Genomic DNA, 26,380 nt, shown 5'->3' with positions numbered 1-26,380 from the left:
GGGCAATTTGGGAACGTCAATCAACCTAACCTGCATATCTTTGGACTGTGGGAGGAAACCGGAGTACCAGGAGTAAACCCACCAAGCACGGGGAGGACATGCAAACTTCATGCCCACAGAGACCGGAATCGAGCCTGGCCAGAAATCGAACCCAGACCCTGGAGGTGCAAGGCGTCAGTGCTAACCACTACACCAAAAATATATTTGACACAAATTCGGTTTTATTTTATTTTTTTAATTAGAATAAAAATATATTTGACACAAATTCGGTTTTATTTTATTTTTTTAATTAGAATATTGTTTTAGATTGAAGCCTATTAGAATAGCATACTTGTACCTCAAGACCAGCCGTTTACAATGAAAAATCATTCAGATTTATAGTGTTGGTTGTAACTTAGAGTACTTGGATTACTCTTTTGATGTAACGAGAAATCTAATGCGTTAGGTTGGCCATTTAAGTACTCAGTTATTTAGTTTTTTTTTTTTTAAATGTAATCCATTATTCAGACAATTTATGTACACCGTGAGCCAGACAGCAGTCATTCCCAATCTATTATTGTGTGTGTGTGAAAGTCACACGCCGCGCCCCCAATACACCCCCCGCCCCAGAAAGTAACGCATTAATGTAACTGATTACTGATTATTATTTTTTTTTATTTTAGAAATAATAATAATATAATACTAATATCAATGATAAAAGTAACTGTAGTCATACAGTACCTTTTATTTAAGTTTCATTTTTTTATTTTATTTTGTTTTGAATTTAAAACTAAATTCCCCTTTAACAACAGATCTTGTTTTATTGGAGTGTGAACTAATGTGGTCTGATTTGGGAAAGGCCTGCAATTCTTTCCCATTCTTCACAGATGGATAGGGAATCACTCTCACTTACCCTTCATTTAATCCTGATTCCGTTCCTTCTCGAAGATGCTTGTTTTAATGATACTAAATCTACCATGCTTAATTCAACCAGTGAGCTATATCATTAGAGCTGCAACTGAATTCTATTGGTGCCTCAAGCAGTCTTAGTCCAGTGGCACATAGAAGAGAGAGAGAGAGAGAGAGAGAGAAGTGCATCAACATGTTAATGTACAGGTCTATAAAGCATGCTCTTTAACCTCCATGACTGGCTTTTATATGGAGGGCAAATATGTAGTGTAATTTAACACAGAACAAATGTGCAGCACAGCTCGGGGAAGTAGATTATCTTTCTGAAACAACGACAACCTGCAACATCACTAACAAAATATGTTACTCCTTGCTTTCATGCTTTTTAGTAAAGTGTGTCCAAACAACAGCTTCCTGTACACCCTGGAGTATAGATGTGAATGTACAGTATGACTGAAAGACAGCGTTACAGCACTGCTGTCGGAGCTGAACACAACTGAGAAGCCTGTTCGGTTGGTAATTTGACTTGAATAGGTTTAATCTAAACCTTAAAACCAGTAGAAAAACTTAGAAATAAGGTCAACTCTTACATTTTTTCTTTAGCAGTAGTGGACACTATTTTCTCTAAAAAACCTTTAACCCTCTGATAAGTAGTTCAACTATTGTACACGATAATTTAATATGTCAATAGCTCGGTTATGTTCAAAAATGAATTTTTACTGAGGAGGATCTGTGAAATTTCTTTAACAGTGACTAAAGTTATCCCTAGCTGCAAACACAATTTCAAAGCCCCTGGAGTATGGAAAGGAGAATGCTTATTATTAAAGATCTAATGTGTCACTTATGCTTCTTAAAATCAAAACTAAATGATGCATTTTTTTTATTTGAGTTATAGCATATGATGCATATCTTTTATTTATATAATAAGGTTTAGCTTTAGCATTTAAAGATAATGCCTTTTTCTGACTAAGACATGAATTCAGTCTCAGACTACTTCAGGGTTAGATGCAGATTACTTTTTTTTTCCTTTTGGGAATGCATGTTTAAAAAAGATCACCTGTTAACCAAAAGACCTATTTCATTTCCTCCAGTGCCCATGAGACACTTATTAATATCTGCCAGAGCCAGTTTAAACAGTGGAAGTCCCCACTTTTTTTAAAGAGCCTATCACTTTTGAGTTTCATTTAATTATAAAAAATATATATTGCATTCATTTCTGTAAAAAAAAATTGACACTTGACACAGTCAATTATTATTATAATCTTTTTTTAATCAATTTAGGATGGCAGAGAGCTATGTCCTTTTCACCTGATGAAGGGTAAATATGAGCTGACTTCTTCTTGGCCCTGACATTTTTAGAGGTCGGCATTTAATCAACATAGATAGTCACAGAACCTGATCACAGTTGTCATTTACCCCCGTCGGGACAGGGGGTATTTGCAGTGGGCTATGTGGTCCTGGTCCTTAACAAAAGTCTCAAAAAAAAAAAAAAAAACAACATCAGCTAGGAAAAGTCATAACGAGCTGTCATGCGTCACCTCTGTCTGGGAGCTAATTACTCTGCCTTACCACTTTCCATGCTAGCATTTATTGCAAATTTAAATAATTCACCTAGCAGATGGTAAGAATGTCAAGCAGTGACACTGATTTATTTATCTTTACCCTTTTCCTCCGGGTGGAAGCTATGAGCCTGTCAGCGCCGTATAGTTTTAATAATATTGTGTTGCATGCTGATTCATCTGGATTTCTTTTGCCATTGCGATCACCATGAGGTCCTAACACCTTTTCAGTTCCGTATCTCATCCATGCTGAAATCCCTGCACCTTTTAGATGTTTTTTCCCCTTGCTGAGGACGCACTCAGTGCACAGGGCTGTGACCGAGTGTGCGTTTAAGTGGGACCCTGTACATCTTCATGTGCTCCATTGTTGCAAACGGCAGCCTCATTATCCTCTCTCGACTCCCAAACGTTCCCACCCAGCCCTAACACGTGCTCTCACGCTGAAGTTTAAAGGTGAGAAAGCACTGTTGGCTCTGTTATGTCAGGAAGAGCATGAGCAGGACTATTTTTAACTCTGTTTAAAACAACAGGGAAATCAATCTTCTTCTGCTTCATCGAGTTTACTCTGTCAAGAAGCCACTGAGATGCAGGTTTAGTCTCTGTGGAATCTCTAGAGGCGTCGGGAAAGATGTTCATAAGGGACTGATTCGATCATTGTCTCTATCTCTTTTCTGCAGTACTGGCTGTTCTCTTAATTACTGTGTGCAGTTGCAACATGGTCCTTGCACTGTGCCATTCACCAGCTTGTCTGTACGGAACATTCGACTACCTCAAATCCCTTTTCTTTCACGCAGATTAGGGAGTTCATAGCCCAGGATGAATGTGGATTTGGAGATTAGTCTAAAAACAGAAGCTTTTGCTTATTTTTTTTTTTTTTTTACAAGACTTTAAGAAAAGGGGAAGTCAGAAGGGCCTTTTTTTCTAACTGTTGAGTTGCCACAGTAAACCTGAGCCACCTACAGTTTACTGTAGATGAAGTATTTTAGTGTGTTTCGAACCCTAAGGTGTTTTTCAAGGTAGTGTGGTTTGTTTAAGCAGGTGACCGCAAACAGTCTGAGGGAAATCACACTCAGGACTGGACCAAAAGAAAAGGTGTGGGTATGAAATGTATGCAGGAAATGACTTGATGCTTTATAATTGACAGGATGGTGGCTTAGTGGTTAGCACTGTCGCCTTGCACCTCCAGGTCCTGAGTTTGCATGTTCTCCCCAGGCTTGGTGGGTTTCTTTTGAGGTTTTCCAGTTTCCTCCCACAGTCCAAAGACATGGTTAGGCTAATTGGCGTACCCAAATTGCCCGTATTGTGAAAATGTTGAGGTTCTGCCACAGTCGTACAAAATTGGAATAAATAGGTCATCATTGGCCGCCACTGCCCCTAGTTGGACAACAAAGGTTCCTGGATGGATGGATGGATGGATGGATGGATATATTCATATAATTATCTAGTTTGCGTCAAGCACACTTTTATCCACGACAGTTTAGAAAGGTTTGCTTATTTTACACTTTCAGCAGGTCTTCACATCCCTCAGTCAAATAAAAATAACAACAAACCAAAAGTACCAATTTGTGCTTTGATTTAGAGACTACTAAAGGCAGCTCCTAAGAACGCCCCCACAACATGCCACCTACCCTGACGTTTGGTAAATCACACTGAACCCACCTATGCAGCACAAAACTGCTTCAGAGTGTATTTTTTTTAAGGAGCAAGCTGGCATTCTGAATTTAGAGTAGGGGTGAGACACATTTAAAACAATATCATCGGCATCTTGTGTGACGGATAACATACAGTACGTGTCGGAAATGCCATGCATACAATCAATACAATAAGCTAGCCATAAAAAATTACACCTCCTACAGTGCTCTGCTCAAAGGGTTAAGGAGCTCTCGGACCTTGTCGTGTCCCAAATTTGCTGCCATTTCCAATAGTTATGATGCTTATCTGTTGGTTAGCTGCTAAATGTTTACTGTGTTTTCAAATCTCTAAACAAACACATCACACGTCTCAAAATGGCACACCCCTGGTTATGCAATCTCTTGTCCCTGTCACTTCTTCTGCTTTCGGCTTAAAGGAGAAACAAAAACAATCACCGATTCTGCCTCCAGCGTCGCAGCGCAATGAAGGGCCAGTATTCCTGCCTTGAACAAGTTGTGTAAAAGCACCTCAATTGATGTTCAGTTGAGTTTTACCTGTTCTGCTCAGGTCATAACACTTAAAGAAGTGACTCTGATATGCTTTACACTAAGATCCAGACGGGATGTATTTGCTGGATGTTCTAATCTACAGTACAAAGCAGGTTCCCTGGAGAGCTGTCAGCAGGTAGAAAGAGACAGATTTGGAGGGGGAAAAAATGATCCAGAAAGAGAGAAAAGCAGAATGAATGAGATAGATGAAGCCTAATCACACTGTAGAGCTGCACATTGTGAGCTGGTTATGGCTTGGCACTGTTCTTTGTTTGGACTCAAAATGGCTGCCTTGTTCCAGCTGAAGGACTGCCATGGCCAGACTCTGCCCCATCGACTGCACCTCCATATTGGCTGTGATTAATGACCCCTGCCCGGGAGAAGATCCACTCATTAAAATCTCAATCGAAGTCAACACAGTGCTTCTGTGTTCTACCTCTGCTCACCACCAATGCTGTGACACAATTCCACATTTATTCTTGTGGTCTAAGCCAGAGGGAAGTAGGGTAATTAATATCAGATGTAAGAATGACAGCGGATGAGCATGCCGGCAAATAACCCCGTCTTGTAGTCCTTCTGTGCTGGAAAGACATCCACCACCCTCTATTTTTCCTTCTTGAAAGGCGAGTGAGCAGTTTGTCCCAGTAGGATGCAATTAGGCATTAGTTGCCTTAGTGTTTTTTTTTTTTCCTCGCTTTTTTTTTTTTCTTGTGTGTGCAGTCTGGACAGCTAATTCCTCTTAAGATAAATCTCTGTGTCCTCCTTGCTAAAATTAATGCACAAGCCTTTACCTGTGCTCCTGATTCTGGATAACTTGCAAACAGAAAGTGCAGCAAATAAAAAGTGTACAGTAGGTAACAGAATATTTTTACATGTTTGCATACAATACTTTTGGATTAATAAGAGTGCTGATTTGTAATTTATTAAATCATAAATCATATATATTTTTTGTTCCATTGGCATGTTACAAGCTACCAGACACAAGCAGTAACATTACTTATTGTGTTATGGATTATAAATTAGGAGCAATTTACTATGTTGCATTTTTAATATAGTTGGATTTTTTCCCACAAAACAAATATGGTTTTATTAAAATAAATAAACAAATAAATAAATAAATACAGTATTAACCTATAAGGTTATAATATAAGCTGGAAGTTGGTGGCCTACCTACTGCTACATCAATAACCTTATTTTACTTAATTTACTTATTTAACAACATGGTAGGTTTTAAGCAATGCAGTTAGTTCTTACTTCAAGTATCAGCTTCATCTACATTAATCTCTGTTTCATCACCTGATAGTTGCATTTAAACACAAAACTTATTATCGAATTTTTATTCAACTAATCTCTGTTCGCTCTTACATCACCGAGGAAATAATCACTGATTAATTCAGTGTGTTCAGTCATGTTGACTACATGAATTTTTTTAATGCTTTTATATTAGCCCATTTAAACATTGTTAAGTCACTGTCCGTTCTCATTGGTACAGAGTGTTCAGAGAACTGCTCTTCTGGATTTCCTAGATTTCTTTATGGAACATAAATATCCCAAAACTTGACCATGAGAAAAGGGGACTTGTTTGTAGACATGCAGATGGGTAAGACTGGAATGTAACAAAAGAAACATTTTCAGGTCATTTTGGTAAAATACTTCCTGGGGTACTCTTTTGGAAAGTTTGGTACACGACCAGTTTCAGAGAAATGTTTTTTGTTTATTGAGTCATACAGTGACCAATGATTCACTCATGCATAAAAAGCAGGTAACTTAAGGTGTGAACCAGTGAGAAACTTGTGCAGATGATGGCAGATGGTCAGGATTAGTAAAATAATGATGCTGAATGCTAAGTGGTTGGATCAGACAAGAGGGGAAACGAGATTCGACCAAACGACCAAACCTGTCGCAGTAAAAAAAAAAATGTTCTAATTTCTTTTTATTTAATCTGCTTCGTTTAATTTCATCTAATGAAGAAATTAAGGCTTGGCTTAAGACCTTTATAAAGTACTGTATGCAAGAGCATTAGTTTATGATTAACTTATTAACAATTAGCTGCTATCCACTAGCCTATCCTTATTTATTGTAGCTTTAGAAAAAGGCATGCAATGAACAGAAGAAGGTACAGTAGCGGAGTTAAGCATTAAGTCTGTGGGAGAGAAAATGAGGTCACAATATGAGGAAAATCTGATTTATTTGTTTAAGGCCCAATACAAAACTGGAAAAAGGAAAAACCACCAACCAGGATTTTTACTCATGTTTTTGTGTGTTCATGCGGACTAGAGACTCGAATCAATGTCTAAAAATGATTAAAAAGGTCACTGTGTGTAACAAGTGTCCTGTAAGTTGCGGTGTCAAGGTTGTTCGCAACCTTCGCAACCTTGTAACTGCAACTATAAATTCATTGGTAAAAAAAAAAAAAAAAGTACTTTTTGGTTGTTTTCTTGAAGTCATGCATATGCAATGTTTAACTTTAAACTCGAAATAAAATAAAGCTCAGAAAGACAAATCAGCATCAGACTTTGTGCCGAGATGGTCACTTGCGTTCAAAATGAAGAAAAGCAAATCCTGTATGAGTCTCTACCCTGTCGTAGTCAGTGTGATGACTAATTGAAGACTGTATTATGCTGATCAGTGAAAGCGATCTGTACTGGAGCCAAAGTGTGTAAACAGAAAAACAGTGTTGCCTTTGCCTGCTGCAAACCTACACCGCAAGCCAAAATATACGTTATCATTAAAGTGAGACCAGTGCAAAGCCGTCAGCCAAAACATATATCAGTGTGATAATTCAGAGTGCTAACCTCAGAAGCATATCCATCACTAGAGTTACAAAATTGTTTCTCGTAACAGGCAGCATGTCAGCAAGGCTGTAATTTTACAGTGCCACAGAGGACCAACACCAAATTGTTTATTCTTAAGCTCTGCAGTTTGTGATAACAGGCTTTGTATGCTGATTGATATATTATTCAAATTCAGTTCAAATTCAGATTTAGAATTACATGGTGTACGCAAGCCCACATGCAGAGAATAAACTGGGCTCAGACAAAATATCTTTTCTTCCCCATTTTTTCTGCTTAAAGGCACTGACGTGTTGAGAGCCATGGCTTCCGTTGTGGGCTGTTAATTTTGCCGTTATTAAATTACATGACTCAGGTAGTAGGTGTTTTTGAGCTGGTTTGGTAAGAGAAGTGGATTTTCTGAGGTTATTCGGTGCAGCAGACTAGAAAGTCGAGTCAGAGACTTCACACTAGGTATGCTCCTGATTATTTGTCATTTTAGGCTTGTTTACACTCAAGATTTCTGGAGAGGGATGAAAAACTGTCACTACAGGCGATTACTTCATCTTCACTCAAGAGTAAACTTGCCCTTTGTGACTCGAGTTGCTTTGCTGTCGTGGACATTTTCAAAATACTGACTAAAATGATAACCTGATAAAGTTACTCATCTCTCTTGTGTCTGGTTGCAACTTTCCTAAAGTTTCTCCCTTTGGAAGCTCTGACCTCCACTTTTCCTTGTAAAGGATGTGAACTTCACTGAAAGCCCTTTGCCTGTTGTAGTTCGTTGTAAGTTCTGCTGCCACAACAAACACACACAATGATACTGACAAAAGGCCTCTTTTATCAAGCTGGAGTCAAACACATTTACACTACCGTTCGAAAGTTTTAGAACACTTGCAAATTTCTTTTTTTTGTTTAGTCTAAATTCTACAACAATACTGGGGATTTCAAAACTATAAAATAACACATATGGGATTAGGTAATTACATAACAACAAGAAAAACAACAGTTAGTTGTTATTTTAAGACACAGAGGTCAGCCTTTCTGTAATAGTTCTTGCAAGAACAGTATTGTCAAGTGCATTTGCAAAATCCATCGTCAAGCACCATAATGAAACTGGCTCTCATGAAGGCCATCCCAGGAGGGCGAGACCAAAACCTACCTCTGCCGCAGACGAGAAGTTCATTTAGAGTTATCAGCCTGAAAAATGACCAATTAACAGCACCTCAGATTAGAGGCGTTATGAAGTCTTTACAGAGCATAAGTAGCAGAAACATCTCAATATCAACTGTTCAAAGGAGATTAATGCATTTTTTGGACGCCTTCAGCATTCCTTTACAATGTAGAAAGAAATAAAAATCAGGAACCATCATGGAGTTAGAAAGTGTTCTAAAACTTTTGAACGGTAGTGTAGTTGTGAATGGTTCATATGTGCGATAATACTAGAAATTTTTAATCGCTGATTTTTGTTAGATTTACAGTATTTATCAGATATCCAGAAGTAAGTTTTATTAGTGCTTGTGGAATCTATAAAACCACATCTTCATTCTAGTTCACCAGGACAGGGAATAAGCATACATCAAGAAAAAATTTTGGTTTACATTATTTGCTTTATATTACAATCAGTAGTTAAAGAATATAAAATAAAGTAAAGAAAGAAAGCTATCATGCAGAATAAAACAAGTTTAGCCAACCATTTAATTATGACAAGAGAAATAGTGCTGCATAAATAAACCAGTAAACCAGTGCCTGAGATGATGGAGGATTTCATACAGGATTATTCTGATTTTATTTTGATATATATAATCTTGTTTTTGTGGTTTGACTTTTTTTCCCCCGCTCTTTTTAGGTTTGGGGTGTGGGTGGAAGTGGGTGAGCAAGCTGTTTGTACATGTGTATTTGTAGAGGTTTTTTATGTAATCTTGTTTGTACTGTATGTGTTTTTGAACCTCTTTGTATTGTTACATTCTAAATGTCTAAATCCAAAATCTTATTTATTAATCAATATTATATGATTAGTACATATTTTATTGACAGAGGATTGAGTCATAAATCTATATTTTTGAGTTGCTGGTTGTTGTTGCAAAAGTTATATAGTACTGCATGTTGGTCACTAAGTTATATGTTAGATTTTATTTTTTTTTATTGATTTGCCTAATAAAATTCTTGTACAAAAATGTAAAAAAGCTGTCCATGACCCTGATCATTTTGTTACCAGCTGTTTGCGTACTTAAACATGTACTGTATGGTGTCACAGGAATGTGATTTGATTTATCCGTGATCAGCATACGGTATGCACGATTAAAAAAATAGGCTTTCCAACACATCTGTAAATCCACCAGAATGTTTTTGTTTGGTTTGGCATATACTAACATTTAAACAATTTCTACAAGTCTAAAAAATTTGCTAAGTTTACACTGTTGTGATGTGCCATATAACATTGCTGAGCCTAGACCTGGAATTGGATCAATCTGATATCATTAGACCACACGACCTTTTCCGTTACTCCAATGTCTAATTTTTATGCTCCCTAACAAATTCAAGCCCTTGTCCTAATAAGTCTCATTGTGAAGTAGTTTTCTTATGGCCACACAGCTGTTTAGTTCCAATAGTGTGGGCTCTTATCACATCATATATGTGAAAATGCTTTCACTTTCACTATTAAACATTGATGTGATTTCTACTGACAACTTCTTTTATGATAAACCCGGCATTTAAGAGATCTCACAGGTTTTCCTAATGGGTTGAACAGTTGTAATCACCTAATCATTGATTCCGTAAATGTTTTCTTTTCTTGATGCCGGCCAATACTTTGTCTTTTCTGAAACGGTGAATTAAATCTTACTCTCTGCTTGTTTTTATTTTTATTATTATTATTTTTTTAAAGATGGATTAATACCAACATTTTATGAAACAATATTAATATTTATATTAATATACATTTTTGTCAGTATAACATACAGGCACCCCATACTGTATGTGCATGACCTCAGGATTTACTGCAACAAGGGTGCTTCAGCTTTTAATATGTTTCGGGCTTTATAGAAGGTCTTCATGCTTAGTTCTGTGCTGTAATCTTTCTGAATAATTTGCACTCATTTTGTCAGAGCATCCAGTCAGCTGTGGTGAATGGATAATGAGCAGAATTCTCATTCTGGGGAATTTGCATTTCCTTTATCGTGTAATTCCAGGAAGAATGTATACTTGTTGCCTCTTGAGAACATGAGGTCTTGTGTTTAATATAGAATTTTACTAGCAAATGTAGTAAGTGTTAATGGATTATTATAAGACAGCTATAGGCAGAAGATTGAAAACCAGCTGGAGAGACCTCAGGACCATGTCAGGCCACAAAGATCAAAACTCTCTTTCCATGGGGAATGTGAGGTGGGCAAATGAACTGAATCACTTCTTTAACAGGTTTGATTTTTCTAGGATGTCTTTAACATTGGCTGCAGACACCCCCACCCCACTGCTGCTGTTCCACCTCTGACCCAAAGATCACTTTACACCTCCTCTACAAATCCTGCTCACTTTTCCCCACCCCCAACCACAGCATCCAGTACACATCCAATCCAATGGCTCTCTCAACCATTCAGGTCAGGAGGGAACTTAGGAGGATCAAAGCCAAGAAGGCTGCAGGTCCAGACGGAATCAGCTCAAGAGTTTTCAGGTCCTGCGCAGATCAACTGTGTGGGGTGATGGAGCTCATTTTCAACATAAGCCTAAAGCTGGGGAGAGTTCCACAGCTCTGGAAAACCTCTTGTGTGGTACCAGTGCCGAAGACCCCACATCCCAAAGACCTAAACAGCAACAGGCCGGTGGCTCTGACATCGCACTTGATGAAGACCCTGGAGCGGCTGGTCATGGCTCAGCTTCGGCCCCTGGTAAGCTCATCACTGGACCCACTTCAGTTTGCTTACAGGAAACTTAAGAAGGACTTTGTGGACTGGTGCCAAAGAACTACCTCCAGATCAACACTGGAAAAACCGAAGAGCTGATGGTAGACTTCCGCAGGCACAAACATCCTCCACTACAACCACTGAACATCCAAGGCATGGACATTGAGTCTGTGGAGAGTTATCGGTACTTTGGTGTTCATCTGAACAATAAACTGGACTGGACTCACAATTCAAATGCACTCTACAAAAAAGGGCAGAGCAGGCTCAACCTGCTGTGGAGGCTCAGGTCTTTTGGAGGGCCCACTCCTGAAGTCCTTTTATGACTCTGCGGTGGCATCAGCCATCTTTTAAGGTGTGGTCTACTAGGGCAGCAGCATCTCTGCTGGGGACAGAAAGAGACTGAACAGGCTGATCCGGAGGGCCAGCTCTGTTCTAGGATGCCCTCTAGACCCAGTGGAGGTGGAGAATGGTGGCTAAGCTGTCATCCCTGTTGGATAACATCTCCCACCCCTTGCAGGAGTATCTGAAAGCAGAGCAGACTATGGTGGAACGCGCAATTTTTCTTTCGGTCTTAGGGGAACCACCATAACTGGGCAAAGTGCAATTTAAAATATTTAAAACAATAAACATTATTGTAAATGCCTGTCACTTACTCTCTGTCTGTACACCTATACTCATTGTGTAGAGACATATTACTTAGTCAACTTTGCTAACTTATAGTCTAAATATATATTTATCTAAATATTTTACTACACAGATGTCCATATTCTATAGCCAGATTGTATAGTGTACATTTTATACTGTTAGTATTCTTTTTTTTTTTTATTTATTTATTTTTTACTTTATTCTTTATTCTCTTGTTTCTTAATTTTTAACTTTGTACTGTCCACTTGCTGCCATGGCAAAACAAATTTCCCACTTGTGGGACTAATAAAGGTTTATCTTATCTTATCTCATCTTATTTTATGTTTGTGTGTGTGTGTCTATGCGAGAAAGAGAGGACACACATTCCCCATGCCAGAAGCCAGTTACCATTAACCTTGCAACGCTCACTTGTGTGGGAGCTCAATGATTGATCTGCTGTCCTAAATTTCACCATCTCTCCTCCCTCTCTCCTGCTCTCCTGTCCCGTTCTTCCGGCGCTGGATCAGTGGAATGGGAGTGCATGCAGGACTGCTCCAATTTGCTCCTACCCCTAGGCTCTGTCTTTTCTTCCTCTGTCTGGAGTGAATTGGAAATGTGACCTGGTTATGCTTCAGTTTGGGTGTGCGCTGATTTGGTTCTCCTCCAAGCCATCTCACATCATCTTCGCGCCTTGTCACCACAGCTTCCTCCACTGTTTCTCTACTCCAAAAGCCCTCTTGTCGCACTCACAGAGACCCAGCGTGTCATCACACTTCTTTTGACTGGAGTTTAAAGGGCCCCTCAGCTTCAACATCTGAGCACTTCCGACACACCTACCCTGCAGACAAGCTGCTTATTTGTCTATTTGTCTGGTTTGATGCACCAGTATATTCTGAAATCTAGTTTATTTCTCTGTATATTTTTTGCTTCTTTTTATTCTGCATTAATTACAGAAATGATATTTGTGTTGAATAATTAGTGACCTTGTTGATGAATGCCATATTTCATTCCTTAATGGCATCTTTTACACATTAACGCCAGCAGTTAATCAGTGGCCGTTGCCAGCAGATCTCAAACTGACCTTGGAGTATTCCCGTAATGAATCCTTATTAAAAGCATCATCTGCTGCATTGTGTTGACTACAATCTGCTCTCTCTCTCTCTTTCTCTCTCTCTCTCTCTCTTTCCATGTCTGTCAATAGTTTTTCTCCATGTTATTGCTCTTTTTTTTGCACTTATTCTCCATAGAAGGTGGTGTTTTTAGGGACCAACTAATATAAACCGGCAAGTGTTTACCAATGTGGTCAGTTGTTGACATTTTCTAATGTACCATAAAACAATATAAAAATAATCCTAGTCATTTGGAATATACATTTGGAAGTGCGTGCAAAATAAAATAGTTACATAATTGTATTGCTTTCAGATATTTATACTCAGTGTATGTTTTTAAGTTTAGCTTTTTCTTAGTTTCCATACTAGTAAAAACTTGGTGCGTGGTTCCATTTGAGATGTGTTTTAGTTTTGGGGCAGTGCCAGAATTGCCGGCTAAGAGACGTGACTTGTTTTTTTTTTGGTGGAAAAGTGCGAAAGAGTTTGAGATCAAACGATGGCTCTGGAATGCACTCCATGTTGTGTGTGTATGTAGGCTTTAGGACAGACATAGCTGCTTTCAACCAAACTCACAAGAGCTAAAAGTGAAAACCTATCCACGCAGTACAAAGCATCAAAACATAGCCTATGATACACTCGCTGTTTTAGTTCAAACGGTTTGGTTTCTATTCATCCATTCATATCCATACACGTTATTCTGAACGTTATTCTATTATTTTATTTATTTTCTTTAAGCAAAAGCGTTGTTAAGATTAAAATCTTTTTTACATAAGAGACCTGGCCAAGATTTGCAACAAATTGCAGTGTTAAATATTACAAGAAATCTGACAATATTTAACTATTACACAATAAAATATATTATTTTCTATTTTATTCTATTTTATATATACAATATATTTATATATATATATATATATATATATATATATATATATATATATATATATATATATATATACAGTACAATATATATATATATATATATATATATATATATATATATATATATATATATATATTAAACTAAGGTATTATAATTATATATTATTAAATAAGGTTTGAGCCAAATCCAATAGAATAGAAGCAGAGGATTAGAACAGATATCAAATAAACAGAGCTGTGACTCATAGGGAGACTGTTGATTCAAATTAGTTAAATTATTGCACATTGAAATTTTTATTTATTTGATTCAGTAGCATTAATGATTATTGTCTGAGACTGATTTGTCTCATGGAGCTAAATTTCATACGGGTTTTGAAGTATTAAAACAAAATAAATAAATAACTAAATGTTGTTGAGCCAGGTATTTGTAAATCTTTGATATTTACCGATTGGCATTTTGCATAAATAATTTTAAAAGTCTGAATTAATTCTGAATTAAAAACTGACCCATCAATTTAATTAATTGAATCGATCAACAAAAGATTGATTATGTTGCATAGTATAATAAATGACACAATTAATTTAAATAAATAGTGCAATAAAAGTTATTAATAAGAAAAAATTAACCAATTACTCATTGCAAAAAAACAACAACAACAACAAAACAGTTAAAACATTTCAGAATGGAAACTCTGACCAAGAGTGATATCTTTTATATTCTTTCGGATTGACCTACATTATCCGACACTGATCAGAGTTGACAGTTTCAGGTCCTTCTGTACATTATTTCAGGATAAAGGAATAAATATCTTCAAGCTTTTTTTTTTCTAAAACCGGTACTACATACAGTATGTACGTACAACACTGCAAGAGCAAAAACTATATTAAGTGTGATTTATAACCATGTATTTAAAGTACACAGATACTGTATGGTGGAGAAAAAAAATCTAAGAAGGAATTGATTTATAAATACAGTAACAGTCAAACGTTTGGACACTCCTTCTAATGCCATGGTCATTTTCCTCTTTCTACATTGTAAGACAATGCTGGAGCTGGATGCGAAGGAATCCAAAATATACCTTCGGGCATGTCTGCTACTTACTCTCTGTAAAGCCTTAATAGCTGTACTAATCTGAGATGTTGTTTATTGGTGATTTTTGAGGCTGGTAACTCTAAATAAGTTTGGACATCTAAGTAAGTTTTGGTCTTTGTATGATGTGCTATTGCAGAACAGCTGACCATTGACTGTTGTTGTTAATTAGTTAGCTACATAATTCATTATGTGTTATCTTATAGTTTTGTAATCTTCAGTGCTGTTCTAAAATGTACAAATAAAACAAAAAACATTGATTTAGAAGTTGTGTCTAAACCATTGAGAATGCCTGTGTACATGTAGTGATGGCCACTCAGCATGATGCAGGATCCTGCTTTTTTACAAATACTGTAAAGAATATAAGAGAATTGCTGAAAAGAAACTTTATTTCTAATAAACTAATTTCCTTGAGAAGTAAAAATTTTAACAAGTTTTGATGGTGAGTCATTGGCATTCAAAAAAAAAAGAAAAAAGGATCACATAGTTTCGGACTTTTCACCATTCATCAGCATTTCTAGCATTCATTACATACTCAAGATGAGTTCAATGTGAACTCAAAGGGAACTGCAAATAAAAGGTCTGATAAAGAACATCATCAACAACAACTATAATAATAATAATAATAATAATAATAATAATTATTATTATTATTATTATTATTAGAATAAAAAAAATCTGGATAAAAATGGTGTGATGCATTTGTTAACCTGTCACAAAAGTTTTTTACATGTGTCTATGCCCTTCAATACATGGTACATTTAGGATGGAGAAAGACAGTTCTTATGTTCATGTAGCGTCCTGTCTAAGGTATACTGTACAGACTACTGACTAAGATGTCATGGTTACTTGTACCGTATGAAAAGCCCTCGACAGGTCAATAAAGAGGGCTGCACAGTATTTTGCAGTCCACTGCTTCTATAATATCATTTTATTAAGCCTTTTATTGCTCCAGTTATGCTATACTACAGTTTTTTTCCCCCTAAAAACCAGATCGGTGTTGAGATAGGATATCATTTAAATAACAATACAAAACTCTTTAAGTTCCCTGGCTAAAACACACAAATTATGGATTGGTCTAAAGGTATTAATAACTGAATTATTACGTTCCTAATAACTGAGGGGTCTCATTATTACGGAAAGATTAAAAAATACAAATCAAAGGCTCTGGTGTTTAGTCTTCGGGTGATTAAACACAATATGTCGCAAGCTTGTCGGGACCTGTAGCTGTATTAGACTTTAGATTGATATTTTAAATCTCTGTGGACCTCTGTGATACATTAAAAGAAGTAAAGCATAATGATTGGGTCACAACTAAGGGTGGGAAAGAGTAAAGCACTTTTTAATTTGATTCTTTCTGATCCTAAATTCAAAGGCTATAATGAAAAGCCGGAAGAATTAAAATCCTCATTAAAACAATTAAGAATCTCAAACAGTACCTGACCTGTCACTCTATAGCATGATAAGTCATTTTTATTAATGTTGCCAATTTTTTTTATTATTTACATTTAGCATTTTAAAAAGCAATGTACAGTAATATTGATATCCAAAAAGCAGCCATTTGTGTTGGGATTTAGATTTACTGCTCTTAGCCCAGGCAGCATTTCTTTCTTTTAATATCTTGAATGACTCAGGAAAACCAAATATTGTTGCAAATATTATTGCACCGCGGGGCACAATAAAAAGCTTGTTCACAAAAGTGTTTAAGGTCTTGTCTATTTTTGGCCTTTCTTTTGGAGGTTCAGCTTGTCGTACTGCAGCTATAACATCGTGGGTGATAATGTCATTTGCAAAAAAAAAAAAAAAAACCTTTATTAGAAGACTTACTAGAAGCATTTTAAGAAAAAAGGTTTTTGGGCATTTTGATTTTAGCAAGTTGTGCTACTGGTCAGTTGTGTAAAAACCCATACAAACACCAAAAATACGAAGTAGAAGCAGACAAGTAGGGATGTGCTGCCATCTTGGATTTATGCCATCATAAATATACAGATACTGTACCAGCAATTAGTACAGGGACAAGGACGTTATTTTGATCTGCCTACAAGTGCAACTGCTGTTCTTACCTGCTGAAAGGAACAATTTTGAGGGAGCGCATACAAGTGTGACATTTATGTACTGTATGCACCCCTTAAAAATGAGATTTATTATAACTGATATCTGATCCCCGTCTTATTCTTAAATTAAAAGGTTCTCTGATAAGAATAGTGTGTGTAGGGGAATGTGTGTGTATTTGAGTGGGTTTGCAGCACCTGCCATGCCTGAAGCTCTTCTGGTGCAGTTCAAGTTGCTTTTAATTATTGTCTAATTACTGTCAACACTGGACTGCTTCATGGTTTCGAGCTTTGGAGGACGTATGTAGGACTGACTTGTTTGTCAATAACACGGCATAGCCGCCCCCAGGTGTATCAGTGGCAGGGTTAGTGTAGTCATTAGATAAGCATGGTGAAAGTGTAAAAGGTTGTGCTGGGGCTCCTTCTGTCTACAGTCCACACAGGCGCGTGTGATTATCGTCTCCTGGCCTCCGCGGGAGCTCCTCTCTTTCTTCTTGCAATAATGAATGAGACACGTGTAATGCCTGCTAGGCCTTTCATCCACCATCCTGTGTTTGCTCGCTTTTTGCCGATAGTCCCTTGTTAGCATCAAGCCCTGAGACCCAACACACGGATCCTGTCTGATAAATCCCGCTGAATTTAAGCAGTTGTTCAGTGATATGGTAATTCGGTTCTGCCACTTTTTTTTTGTGTGTGGAATATTAATGGTTTTTATTTGCTGTGTTTCTTTTAGGTAAGGTGTTGACAGTTTTGCTTGAAGCTTCACCTCTACAAGTGGCTACTGCAGCCATGGACCTGAAGGAGCGCAGACACCGCTCACTGACCCGCAACCATTGTGCCAAAGAGCTTCAGTTTAGTACTTCAACTCTGGATGTGCCCACTCAGAAATCTTATAGCTCCAGTGAGACACTCAAGGCATTTGAGCATGAGGCACGTCTGCCTTATGGAGGCTGTGTGTCTGATTTAGTACACCATGAAGCAGAAGAATACTCCAGACAAGCAATGGGTAAGTTTTTCCTAGGTGCTAATAATGTGTGTAATGAAGGCTATTATGCCTCTAAGGAAAAAAAAAAAGACAAAATAAGAAAAAAAAAAAAGAAAATCACATTGTACGATTTTTAAAGAATTTATTTGCAAATTATGGTGGAAAATAAGTATTTGGTCATCTACAAACAAGTAAGATTTCTGGCTCTCACAGACCTGTAACGCGTTACCTGTATTAAGGCACCTATCCATAATACCAAACAGTCAGACTCCAAACTCCACTATGGCCAAGACCAACGAGCTGTCAAAATTGTAGACCTGCACCTGGCTGGAAAGACTGAATCTGCAATAGGTAAACAGCTTGGTGTAAAGAAATCAACTGTGGGAGCAATTATTAGAAAATGGAAGACATACAAGACCACTGATAATCTCACTCGATCTGGGGCTCTACGCAAGATCTCACACTGTGGGGTCAAGATGATCACAAGAAGTGTGAGCAAAAATCCCAGAACCACTTGGGGGGGGACCTAGTGAATGACCTGCAGAGAGCTGGGACAAAAGTAATAAGGGTTACCATCAGTAACGCCAGGGACTCAAATCCTGCAGTGCCAGACGTGTCCCCCTGCTTAAGCCAGTACATGTCCAGGCCCGTCTAAAGTTTGCTAGTGAGCATTTGGATGATCCAGAAGAGGATTGAGAGAATGTCATATGGTCAGATGAAACTAAAATAGAACTTCTTGTTTGGAGGAGAAAGAATGCTGAGTTACAACCAAAGAACTCCATACCTACTGTGAAGCATGGGGGTAGAAACATCATGCTTTGGGGCTGTTTTTCTGCAAAGGTACCAGGACGACTTTAAGTGAAAACCTCCTTCTATCAGCAAAGGCATTGAAGATGAAACGTGGCTGCATCTTTCAGCATGATAATGATCCTAAACACACCGCCTGGGTAACGAAGGACTGGCTTTGTAAGAAGCATATCAAGGTCCTGGAGTGGCCTAGCCAGTCTCCAGATCTCAACCCCATAGGAAATCTTCGGAAAGAGTTAAAATTATATAATTTCGGAGGTTAATCATAAGTCTCAGCAATAATTGTGTGTTTTTTAATAGCATTTATTATTTTTATTTTTATCTGTTTTTTAAGGAGTTTAGTTGCTTTTAGTTTCCATTACTGAAATGATAACAGTGCTGACAATATTGAACCTTCTATTCTGTATACTGTATCTCTTATGAATACAAAAAAAAAAAGACAAATAGCATGGCATAGGCAACAGGTACAAATTCACTTTATTTGGCCTAGCAGAGAAAAAAACCCTAAATGATCAGGCTTTTGACAGGCCACAGTTTGTTGCACATGATACCACTCTTTATTGTTTTCAAAACTGTTCTACATGATTAGTTAAGCTGTGTATTTCTGTGTAAATTATAGTTCTTTTTATCTCAGTTTCAGTTTCACACCTTTAGCTTTTAAGCAGGCTATTTTTGGTCCCTCTTCTGAGCTGGATTTGAGATGTACAGTAGTTATAGTTCGCACACTGCATTATTGCTAATTAGTGATACATACTAAATGTATTTTAAAGTTTATATTGTGTTGAAATTAGGAGTTAAAATTTGTTTTATGGTGTGTAATAAAAATAAATACTAAATATATCACAAAAATGTGAAAAAATTATATAACATTTATTGCAGCAAGTTGATATATACACTCACCTTAAGGATTATTAGGAACACCATACTAATACAGTGTTTGATTCCCTTTTGCCTTCAGAACTGCCTTAAATTCTACATGGCATTATTCAACAAGGTGCTAAAAGCATTCCTTAGAAATGTTGGCCCATATTGATAGGATAGCATCTTGCAGTTGATGGAGATTTGTGGGATGCACATCCATGGCACGAACCTCCCGTTCCAACACATCCCGAAGATGGTCTATTGGGTTGAGATCTGGTGACTGTGGGGCCATTTTAGTACAGTGAACTCATTGTCATCTTCAAAAAACCAATTTGAAATGATTCGAGCTTTGTGACATGGTGCATTATCCTGCTGGAAGTAGCCATCAGAGGATGGGTACATGGTGGTCATAAAGGGATGGACATGGTCAGAAACAATGCTCAGGTAGCCCGTGGCATTTAAACGATGCTCAACTGGTACTAAGGGTTCTAAAATGTAGAAGAAAGAAAACATCCCCCACACCATTACACCACCACCAGCAGCCTGCACAGTGGTAACAAGGCATGATGGATCCATGTTCTTATTCTGTTTACGCCAAATTCTGACTCTACCATTTGAATGTCTCAACAGAAATTGAGACTCATCAGACCAATATTTTTCCAGTCTTCAAATGTCCAATTTTGGTGAGCTTGTGCAAATTGTAGCCTCTTTTTCCTATTTGTAGTGGAGATGAGTGATACCTGGTGGGGTTTTCTGCTGTTGTAGCCTATCCGGCTCAAGGTTGTGCATGTTGTGGCTTCACAAATGCTTTGCTGCATACCTCGGTTGTAACGAGTGGTTATTTCAGTCAAAGTTGCTCTTCTATCAGCTTGAATCAGACGGCCCATTCTCCTCTGACCTCTAGCATCAACAAGTCATTTTCACCCACAGGACTGCCGCATACTGGATGTTTTTCCCTTGGATGTTTCACACAATTCTTTGTAAACCCTAAAAATGGTTGTGCGTGAAAATCCCAGTAACTGAGCAGATTGTGAAATACTCAGACCGGCCCGTCTGGCACCAACAACCATGCCACGCTTAAAATTGCTTAAATCACCTTTCTTTCCCATTCTGACATTCAGTTTGGAGATCAGGAGATTGTCTTGACCAGGACCACACCCCTAAATGCATTGAAGCAACTGCCATGTGATTGGTTGATTAGATAATTGCATTAATGAGAAATTGAACAGGTGTTCCTAATAATCCTTTAGGTGAGTGTATATTAACTAGTAACAAGATCAGTGACAAGATGGTGACTGAAGAGCCAATGCAGCACAAATTGCTAAAAAAAAAAGTAAAAAACTGGTCACATTATAAAAACACCTGAACACCCAAATGCACCAGAGCACCTATTCATGCTGCCATCAATTAAGGTGTTAAAATATAACAGACTCCCTCCTCCATGCTTTCACATTTAGCATTATTGCAGTCACTCTGATGGCCCTGACCTGGTCCATGTTAAACATACTGAACCCCATCTGGTCCAAATGAGAATTAAGCTTTGTTACATTTGACCAGAGAATGTGCTGCTAATATTCATCAGGCTTTGTTTTCTAATATTTGGCAAAACTCAGCCTTGAGTTTTGTGCCAATTTATTAGAATTTTTTTTCTTCTTGAGTCTTGTACATAGAGATTGACTTTATGTAAAGTTGCTACACTGACTGGACACTAGAACTGAGCAATATGGTTAAAAAATGTCATCATGATAAATTTGTTTTTATATACACTGATCAGCCATAGCATATGATTATTGGAATCAGAAAATGTGCAAGCATAAGCTATGTTTTAATAAATATGTACACAACTACTAAAAAGTTTGGGGTCACTTTCAGATTTCTTTGTTTTTGTTTAATGATTCATTTTCTACATTCTACAACAATACTTTGGATTTCAAAACTATAAAATAACACATATGGAATTATGTAATTACGTAACAACAAGAAAAACAACAGTTAGTTGTTATTTTAAGACACAGAGGTCAGCCTTTCTGTAATAGTTCTTGCAAGAACAGTATTGTCAAGTGCATTTGCAAAATCCATCGTCAAGCCCCATAATGAAACTGGCTCTCATAAAGACCATCCCAGGAGGGCGAGACCAAAACCTACCTCTGCCGCAGACGAGAAGTTCATTTAGAGTTATCAGCCTAAAAAATGACCAATTAACAGCACCTCAGATTAGAGGCGTTATGAAGTCTTTACAGAGCATAAGTAGCAGAAACATCTCAATATCAACTGTTCAAAGGAGATTAATGCATTTTTTGGACCCCTTCAGCATTTCTTTACAATGTAGAAAGAAATTAAAAATCAGGAACAATCATGGAGTTAGAAACTGACTCCAAGCTTTTGAGCAGTAATGTATAGGGGTCAGAATTAAGAATATAGAATCAGAATTGTGTAATATAGAGTGACATAAATTTTTTTTAGTACAACCTAGGCAACATGATGATATTACACATGCGACACATGGGGCAAAGAAATAGTACATATTCATTTCACCTCTGTATAAATTATTATTATTATTTTTTATCAGTCAGTGTCCAATGATGTGAACCCATGCTAAATGAGTGTTAATCTTCCTGCATTTTTCAAAGAAGGGCATGTGTGAGTGTTAGTATGCCTTTTTTCTACTTCTTTTTTATGGCTGCTAGCTTCCATGGCATTTACTGCCTCTCAGTCTACCACTTTCAGAATATACACATACAGGAGCAAGAGTATGCTACTAGTTAACTGATTGCCAATGGCATCGTTTTCCAGGATAGTTCTATAAAAAGGGGTGAGCAAATATGCTCGGGCATCAATATACTTGGGCATGCCGCCAATGTATCCTGTATGTGTGGGAAACTTGAAGCTAGTTCCATATAATGACTTTACTTTTTTTGTAACCTCAGCTTTGGAGGTTAGTGTACAGTAAGTTCACATTGGCTATTGTGTCCCTCAGTAGTTAAATCTTTCTGAACTTTAAATATTTGTTCACATATAGCTCAAATAATGCTTTGGGGTAAAAAAAAAATGCGTGCGTACTTTGACATGAAAGGCAAAAGTTGCTGCATGTGATTATATGGATGCATGTCTGCTGTGCGATCTATCCACTTTAAATAAAAAATATTATGTCATTGTTATCAACATAAATTGTAATGCAGTGCCAATTCAAGATGGTTTTATCACACAACCCTACAGTCTAGTCCTAGTCTTGGTCTAAGGTTCAATCAGCTCAATAATGTTCTTGTACCTTTTTTTTTTATTCATGTAAAATCTAACATTCTAGTTTCTCACATTTTCATTCAATTCCTCCCCATGGGGAGTCATTATGAATCAAACAAAGACTAGAAAAGTCAGGTGTTAACAGCTTGTTTCGCATCCAAACTGGCAGCCAACCAGCCATATACAGGATATTATATACAGTATTGTAGCGTTTTACCGCCGGGAAGGATGTTGGAGAGACAAGTGGGCTTAATTGCTGCCCAATGCAATGGCTGGGAATACTTTATTATGCACACAGCATGTATAGCATGAGCAGTACATTCACACAAGAACCTACCTCCAGTTCAGCCTAAGCATGAACCGGAGCACATTCCACATGTCACACACACTTACACACACACAAACAGGGCCAAAGCCACTACCCCGAACACCCTTCCCCAACATGGTGAACACACAGACATCCCCGCAAGGCATGCTGGTCGTCAGCCGCCGCCCCGTCCACGCCACAGTTATTTACATACAGTGTAGCTAATAGTTATGTTAGGAACGTAAATGCTTTATTTTCAGTTAAGTGCATGCTTCAGCTTATTTATTTCATGACTTATTAAATCTTTATAGTACATATTTAATAATAATGGATAAATTTACAAATTTATAAAAAGCTGTAAAAATAACAAACAAACCTTTAGTTTCTTCTCAAACACAGCTCACATCTTTTATTATTGGCAAACATGTTTACTTTATGGTAGTGACTCAAAGTATACAGGGTGGGTGCAAAGTAACCAGGCGTTAAAGATTGGTAATAAAGTCCATATTTTTAACACAAATTTATTTAAACAAATTACATACATGTACTTTATTACACAGGAAAATGAAAGCGAACTTAAAAAAATTAGCATAGACACCGGTAACGTTTCCTCAAACGGCCTGGATGGAATGCAAAGGCTTCTGAAGGCAGTTTTTTGGGGAAATTGCTGAGAACCTCCTGAATCCGTGCCTCCAAGTTATTTCAGTGTGTGAGGCTTTGTCCTGTACTCCTCCTGCTGTACTTTGCGAAGCCGCACAGGAAAAAAAAAAAATGCATGGAGTAAGAGCTGGACTTGTAATTCATGGGATCAGTATCATCCCAACCAACGTTCTGGAAAATGCTGGTCTAAAGAAAATACAGTATAGAGGAATGCAGAGGATTGTAGATCAAATCCCAAGACTGATGCTTTGCCTCTTTGTAAAGTCTTTGTTTCTACCAAACTAATAAATGCTACTGTACCTCTTATTCAGGTTCTTTTATAACTTTTTTATTTTTATTTTGGTAAACTGAACAGCAACCAAACTCACGAGCCAGTGTGTTCAATAGTAAAGGTGTAAAACATGTGCTCATAACAGGGTTGTTCCACTGTTCTTGTAATGTTAGCTCAGTGTAGCTAATCTCTGAGATCTGTGCTCCTGCATGCTACAGGAAAGGCGTGTAAGCTGATCTCTCTACACACTCTAGAGTTACAGTAGACACCTTTCATTGAACCTAGTGCTGCTCCGAATATGTCACTGTTTATCAGACATCCTCCTAGCCGATGCCACTGATTAGCTGTCACCTGTTGCTTGGTCTCACCTCTTATTTAGAGCTGTGTCTCAATTACAGGACAGTCAGGTGCTCTGCTTTGCAGCTTTAGTTATAGATCTGTACCTATATATTCATCTATATATTGCTGGGAATTAAGGTGTATTTAAGCCTAGGCTTTACGTGAGAAGAGTCAGTTTACTTTTTTAATCAATGGATTAAAATCAAGCTTTGCTGGATGTTTCTGACATTTTTAGTTCATTGGAACTTTAGCAATAATTTACAATAACATTTTCGAAAGAAGCCTTGCTAATATAATAAAAGCAACATGAAAACAACATAAAAGGTGGAAAATCAGCGCACGTCTTCTACTGCAGCTCAACATCAGAATTCCATATAAGTAGTGACACTACTATTATAACACTATACACTATTATACTATTATACACTACTAATTTTATAATATATGGTGTTTATACAATTCACAAACTGCACAATGGCCAGTTGATATAAAAAATAAAAGAACATGTTTTATACATTATGCATTTCTTTCCCTTTCTCTAGTATTTTTTATATGTGGAGAAGTTATATAGTGGGACTCACCGTTGGACACCGAGTACATGTGCATTTACTATAAGCAGTAGGTTCAGCAGTGGACCAGTGGATAATAAACACTCATAGTTCATTGATAACTTGAGTTCATTGATAAGACCAGGGTTCAAATCCTGAGCAGCGCTTCAGGTTAGATGCAGACAGAAAGGAGAGAGAAAAAATACCATCAGCAGGGTGAATATTTCATGGATGTGCTCCAGTTGGGAGAAACAAAAGTAAATTTCAAAAATCAATATTGTTCTGAAGGTTTCACAGCCTTGTGTTGGGGTCATTCGTTCAACATTATACATGTACATGTATGGTCATGAAGACAATATTAGTATGAAATCATTTCCTCAAAGTAGTTCTCACTCCGAAAAGCAAACCTGATACCAACATTGTCACAACATCCTTAATGCTGCCAAATGAATGTTGTCAAAACAATTTGACAACCCTGCTGAGGTCTCGACTCATAAACTGACATATGTATCAGGAAGAAAGCTATTCTTCCAGAGATTTAGCATGATGTGATTGTACCTAGTGGACAGTGTTTAATACATCATTAGTATGGTGGTGATTGCAAGGCAAGTAGGTGTGAAAGTATTTGAGTAATTAAAATTGAGGACTTACTTTAGTGTTGTTGAAATTAAATATGACCAAGAATGTAAGAAACGAAAAAAAACTTTTCGAAAAACAGAAAGTCTGAGATCTTTCTTTCCCTCATTAAGCCAATGGCTGTATGCTTCTAGTACACTTTTATTTCCAACAGAGCAACAAATGCCTGTTACTTTCCCTCGTTCACGCAGATAAAACCATGAACGTCTACATTCTCAAATCATAAACGGAGACTTGCATTAAGGAAGTGAATCAGTGTGTGATCAGTGGGGGCACTACTTCCTTACTTCTTCTCTTTTCTTTTTTTCCAATCCATTCACCTTATATGCATTTTTCTCAAGATTTTTTGCCAGTGTATTTGATCACACTAATGAGGACAGTCAACCACTTTGCCTTGTGACAAAAAACGTAAAGAAAGCCCAGAGCTTTAGAGATGAATCAGAAGAAAAAAGAGAGAGAGAGAGAGAGAGGCTTGTATTCAGGCAAAATGTAATACAACCGTATACAAGGTTCTAATAAGTCAGCCATAATATGAACCAGTCGTAAATAGGTCAACTTGAAATGGTGCCTTAGACTTTATCTGCCCTATCCTACATTGATCTATATGTCTAAAGGGGATTTCTAGTGGATAACACCCATGATCAATGTCAAACCATGTTTTCACTACAGATGG

At 37.4% G+C, this 26,380-nt stretch overlaps 1 protein-coding gene across 2 annotated transcripts in view; it reads left to right on the top strand.

The window, feature by feature from the left end:
- Window positions 1–17,809: 17,809 nt before the first annotated feature.
- Window positions 17,810–26,380, top strand: part of tenm2a (teneurin transmembrane protein 2a) — a 245,280-nt gene continuing 236,709 nt past the window's right edge. The window contains exon 1 of one of the 2 annotated variants that reach the window (XM_053505760.1): window positions 17,810–18,059. In XM_053505760.1, the coding sequence (XP_053361735.1) occupies window positions 17,843–18,059 (217 nt within the window). In that variant the 5' untranslated portion in view covers window positions 17,810–17,842. The remainder of the gene's footprint in view (window positions 18,060–26,380) is intronic. The other variant, XM_053505761.1, reaches the window with a different exon arrangement.

This window comes from Clarias gariepinus, chromosome 10, assembly GCF_024256425.1.
Source record: "Clarias gariepinus isolate MV-2021 ecotype Netherlands chromosome 10, CGAR_prim_01v2, whole genome shotgun sequence".
Taxonomy (NCBI): domain Eukaryota; kingdom Metazoa; phylum Chordata; class Actinopteri; order Siluriformes; family Clariidae; genus Clarias; species Clarias gariepinus.
Note: the sequence above shows the minus strand (reverse complement) of the source record. Positions and strands in the feature narration are given on the sequence as shown.